The 5,404-nt window shown below is 49.0% G+C and overlaps 1 protein-coding gene across 1 annotated transcript; it reads left to right on the forward strand.

Annotated features, from left to right (window-relative positions):
* The first annotated feature begins 439 nt into the window (after positions 1–439).
* On the forward strand, positions 440–5,153 carry LOC134473562 (sperm motility kinase 2B-like). Its single transcript, XM_063238270.1, has 4 exons — positions 440–742; positions 1,930–2,025; positions 2,157–3,435; positions 4,873–5,153. The coding sequence occupies exons 1-4, from the start codon at positions 440–442 to the stop codon at positions 5,151–5,153; spliced, it is 1,959 nt and encodes a 652-aa protein (XP_063094340.1).
* The last annotated feature ends 251 nt before the right edge of the window (positions 5,154–5,404 follow it).

The following is a 5,404-nucleotide window of genomic DNA, read 5'->3' on the forward strand; positions in this document are numbered from 1 at the left end:
TTATGTTTTTCGTATCAGGGATCAAACTCAGGACCTCACACTTGCCAGACAGATCTTATGCTGCTGAGTTAAATCCCTGGCCTAAATAGAGGATAAAACCAAAGAAAATAGAACAAAACCGATCAAGATAAACCAGTATAAGTGATACAGGTCTTTAAAACTTAGAAAATCAGCAATAGTTACCATAATGCCTCTATCATCTTCAAAATAGCTGCAGATACCTTTGGACCTGGTAAAAATCAAACAACAGAATAGAGCAGAAACAACAAACACAAAACAATGACTGCAGTAAAGGACTTCAAAACAAGCTCACAGTAAGTCCAGAATGGCTACCATAACACGTCTTGCTATCTTTTGAACAGTTGTTCATGGCATCAGATTTAATATAATCAAACAAAATGAAAGAATAAAACCCAACCAACAAAGCAATGAAAATGACATGGTTTCCAGGCAGGGCCCACCCCCTTGTGAGGCCTGGTTCTCGCTCCACAGTCTGCGAATGCTGCTGACTGGGAGAGAGGCTTGGGCGTGGCTGTCCCCACTCCAGCAGCAGCTGTCCTGCTCTTCTGCAGGAGTCATTCGTTTTGGAGTCAATGGGCTCGTCACCTGTGTAAAAGCTATTTATGTTTTCTTTGAGGATGCCGTGGATATAACTTTGAAAATCCCAAGGCCACCCCAGGGTGGTGTGAATCCGTGGCAGTTAAACATAGCCATATACAGGATGCTGCCCCACATCTGGGGAGTGAGTTTGTAGTTTCCTCCACGTATGCCACACTGTGTCTCAGGAAATACAGTACTACAGGGTGCCTTGTTTTCTTTTCAATATGTGAGCCTCTAACATGTAGAATACAAAACCAGTCCTGATTTTCATAAAGGTCCACGTATTCAGCTTTAACAGACTTTTCTTCAGACTTGAGTTCCTGCAAAAAAATTCTCCTTTGTGAGCCAGGGTCTTGCTCTGTAGCCCAGGCTGGCCTTGAACTCACAGTGATCATCTTGCCTCAGCCTCCTGAGTGCTGGATCACAGGCATGTGGGACCACAGCTGGTTCTTTCATTTCAACCTAAGGGACTCCTCTACCCAAGGCAGGCCTAGTAGGAAGGACGGACATTCTTCAGTGCTTGCATCTAGGAATGTCTGAGCTTTCCCCCTCATTTTAAGGACAGTTTTGCTGGATGTAAAATGCTTAGTTGAGAGAGCTTTTTGTTTTGTTTCACTGTTTCATTCACACAGCACATGTCTACCTGTTTCCTTCTGTCCTCCTGTAACAGAATATCCCGCACTCCAGTCAGTATACTGCAGTTCTTAGTTGTCCAGGTAACAGTTCTGTCTCTAAGAAACGGCTGGTCACTGAGACGCCTAGCTGGTCACTGTGATGCACGCTGCATAAACCAACCCCAATCAACAAGCCATTTTGCCCCGGTACTCCCCACTTGCTTATCCTATACAGGCCTCAGACCATCAGAGATCAGGCCCTGATATTCTGGGAATGTACCAATCAGTGCCCGTTGGTGTAAATAAATGTGTCTCCAACTCCTGGGTGTCCTTTCTGTGACTGTGCTTGCCGCTGCTCTCCATGGATTTTGAGGATAAGTCTAATGATTATGTTTTTGGGGAATTGCTGTCAGCTGCACAGGCATTAATTTATTTGTCATATTTTATACACTGAACGTTACGTTATTCTAATGTAAGTGAAGTTGCAGCATCACTTTGACACCAGTAAGAATTAAGAGCAAAAGGAACTGGAGATGCTGAGTGTAGACATCATGGGATCTCTAAATGCAAGAGGTATTACAGATGCTGAGAACAGATTCTCAGAACAGAAACAAAAAGGGATATTGAAGCATCCTACAGGTCTGAATTTCTAAAACAAAAGTGTCAATCTCCATAACTCACATTAGTAAGACATTTTGTAACATTTTTCTGTTAGAATCAAAAGACCCTCATGGCCAAGAGTGTGATGAGTGAAGTGGAGGTGACCAGCTCTGCCTGGGCCCACTGGCACCATGACCTCACAAGATCCCCTGTGAGGTCACAGCAGTTAGCTATATAAGGTAGGGTGTTCACCCCAGAGACTCTTTGTGGGTGAAGTAGATTGGTGTTTGGAGTTGAGTTGGCGTTTTGAGATTCGAAATTTTTGTCATTGATTTTATAAAGTCTAGTTCCATCAGGGCACCCTTCAAGGTGTGTAAAACATCTTTGCTGGACGTCATGTCATCGTCCACAGAAATGTCATCGTTCACAGGAAACTTCCATCAAGACTATGACGTGCTGATGCCCCTTGGTGAGGGTCACTTTGCCAAGGTGGTACTCGCTGAACATGTGAGCACAAGGATGCTGGTAGCTGTGAAGGTACTTCAAAAGGACAAGTTGAGGCCTACTGCTGTTAGACGGGAGGTCAGCATCCTAAAGGACCTTCAGCACCCCAATATCATTCAGTTGCTGGAAGTGTCAGAAAATAGTACCACTATGTTCCTGGTAATGGAATATGCACGCGGGAAAGACCTGCAGCGACATATCAAGCGTGCTGAGAGACAGAAGCTGCAGGAGGAAAGGGCACGGCTGATATTCCGAGAACTCCTGGAGGCTGTGCAGTACTGCCATAACAGGGGAGTCATTCATGGGGACCTGAAACCGGCGAACATATTAATGGACCGTGAAGGCCACCCCAAGCTCAGCGATTTTGGCGTGGCTTTCAGGTTCCTTCCTGGCCAGGAGGTGACCACGTGTGGAGGCACCCGACAATATGCTGCCCCAGAGATATTTTTACAAAAGAAATACCAAGGCCCACCACTGGACATTTGGTCTTTAGGGATACTTTTATTTGAGATGCTCGCTGGGGTACGCCCATTTAGTGGGAACCAAACACGACTGACAAAGGATGCCCTAAAGGGGCGATACCAGTTTCCCCAGCACTTCTCCAAAGAGGTGCAAAGCTTAATAAAGGGTCTTCTCAACCCTGACCCAAGAATGCGCCCTACTTTAGAGAAAGTAAGGCAGCATCCATGGCTTCAGCTTGAATCTGTCCCTTGTCATCCTCCTCAACTGCTCCCCAAGGCCACAGAAAGGGCAATATTGCACATTATGGCTGGGAAGGGGTACAACCGGCTGAAGGTGATTGATGCAGTGAAGTGCAGAAAATACGATCCTGACATGGCGCCCTTCCTGCTACTACAGGACATGGCACTCGAGAAACTCCACTTGAGGTCTGAGGTGAAGCCCACACACAAACGTGAGGCTGAAGATCTGTTTGAACAGTCCACAAACAAAGATGAGTATACAGATGAATATCAGCCATCTTCATCTTCTCCCCCTGTAGCATCTCACAAACCAAGCCGTGCTATTGCTACTACCAAGGCCTGCCAGCCCAGCCATACTACTACCATCAAGTCCTGCCATCCAGGCCCTTCTACTCCCAAAGCATCCCGTCAACCAAGCCCTGATTCTCCCATCAAGTCCTACGATACAGGACCTGCTACCCCTAAAGCACCCCGTCAACCAAGCCCTGCTTCTTCCATCAAGTCCAACTATACAGGACCTGCTACCCCTAAAGCATCCCGTCAACCAAGCCCTGCTTCTCCCATCAAGTCCTACGATACAGGACCTGCTACCCCTAAAGCATCCCGTCAACCAAGCCCTGCTTCTTCCATCAAGTCCTACTATACAGGACCTGCTACCCCTAAAGCATCCCGTCAACCAAGCCCTGCTTCTCCCATCAAGTCCTACGATACAGGACCTGCTACCCCTAAAGCATCCCGTCAACCAAGCCCTGCTTCTTCCATCAAGTCCTACCATTCAGGGCCTGCTACCCCTAAAGCATCCCGTCAACCAAGCCCTGCTTCTCCCATCAAGTCCTATCATCCAGGACCTGCTACCCCTAAAGCATCCCGTCAACCAAGCCCTGCTTCTTCCATCAAGTCCTACTATACAGGACCTGCTACCCCTAAAGCATCCCGTCAAACAAGCCCTGCTTCTTCCATCAAGTCCTACTATACAGGACCTGCTACCCCTAAAGCATCCCGTCAACCAAGCCCTGCTTCTTCCATCAAGTCCTACTATACAGGACCTGCTACCCCTAAAGCATCCCGTCAAACAAGCCCTGCTTCTTCCATCAAGTCCTACTATACAGGACCTGCTACCCCTAAAGCATCCCGTCAACCAAGCCCTGCTTCTTCCATCAAGTCCTACCATTCAGGGCCTGCTACCCCTAAAGCATCCCGTCAACCAAGCCCTGCTTCTTCCATCAAGTCCTACTATCCAGGACCTGCTACCCCTAAAGCATCCCGTCAACCAAGCCCTGCTTCTCCCATCAAGTCTTACGATACAGGACCTGCTACCCCTAAAGCACCCCGTCAACCAAGCCCTGCTTCTTCCATCAAGTCCTACTATACAGGACCTGCTACCCCTAAAGCATCCCGTCAACCAAGCCCTGCTTCTTCCATCAAGTCCTACTATACAGGACCTGCTACCCCTAAAGCATCCCGTCAACCAAGCCCTGCTTCTCCCATCAAGTCCTACGATACAGGACCTGCTACCCCTAAAGCATCCCGTCAACCAAGCCCTGCTTCTTCCATCAAGTCCTACCATTCAGGGCCTGCTACCCCTAAAGCATCCCGTCAACCAAGCGCTGCTTCTCCCATCAAGTCCTATCATCCAGGACCTGCTACCCCTAAAGCATCCCGTCAACCAAGCGCTGCTTCTCCCATCAAGTCCTATCATCCAGGACCTGCTACCCCTAAAGCATCCCGTCAACCAAGCCCTGCTTCTTCCATCAAGTCCTACTATACAGGACCTGCTACCCCTAAAGCATCCCGTCAACCAAGCCCTGCTTCTTCCATCAAGTCCTACCATTCAGGGCCTGCTACCCCTAAAGCATCCCGTCAACCAAGCCCTGCTGTTCCCATCAAGTCCTGTAAAACCAGCCGTGCCTCTACTGAGTCATACTGGCAGCCCAATCCTGCCTCTCCCGGTGAGTCCTTCCAGCACAGCCCTGGGACTCCAAATGCTGCCTTCACTGCTGCCCCAGCCCCTGTCAGCAGTAGGAGGTGGGGCTGGAAAACTGTCAAGAGAACCATGAGACACTGCCTGCAGGCCCTGTGCTGCTGCCCCGTATCGACGTGCAAGTGTCACAAACACAAGGTGGTCGCAGTGTAAGTACTGCACAGTAGAGAACCAGAGGTCACTCAAGGAGTCTGAGTGGTCCGGCTGCTTCCTCAGAATGTGCTGTGTCTCGATATCATTTTCAACTGTCAGGGAAGAACTGTAGGGAGGAGAGGAGGGGAGGGAGAAGGGTAGGTGTGGGCAGAGGCCAGGTGTGGGTAGGAGGAGTTGCAGTGGGGTCTGCTGCAGAGGAGGCTGGAGTGACCACAGCCACCACTGTATGCTGTGTTTCCCAGTGAGCGTGC

Source organism: Cavia porcellus, unplaced genomic scaffold (genome assembly GCF_034190915.1).
Source record: "Cavia porcellus strain 051 isolate PalLab524CR breed Dunkin Hartley unplaced genomic scaffold, mCavPor4.1 scaffold_27, whole genome shotgun sequence".
Lineage (NCBI taxonomy): Eukaryota > Metazoa > Chordata > Mammalia > Rodentia > Caviidae > Cavia > Cavia porcellus.

Coding starts and splice junctions, on each gene's coding strand:
- LOC134473562 (XM_063238270.1), top strand. CDS start 440: ATGGTTTCCAGGCAGGGCCCACCCCCTTGTGAGGCCTGGTTCTCGCTC. Junction 2,026..2,156: donor ATGACCTCACAAGATCCCCT/GTGAGGTCACAG, acceptor GATTTTATAAAG/TCTAGTTCCATCAGGGCACC. Junction 3,436..4,872: donor CAAAGCATCCCGTCAACCAA/GCCCTGATTCTC, acceptor CTACCCCTAAAG/CATCCCGTCAACCAAGCCCT.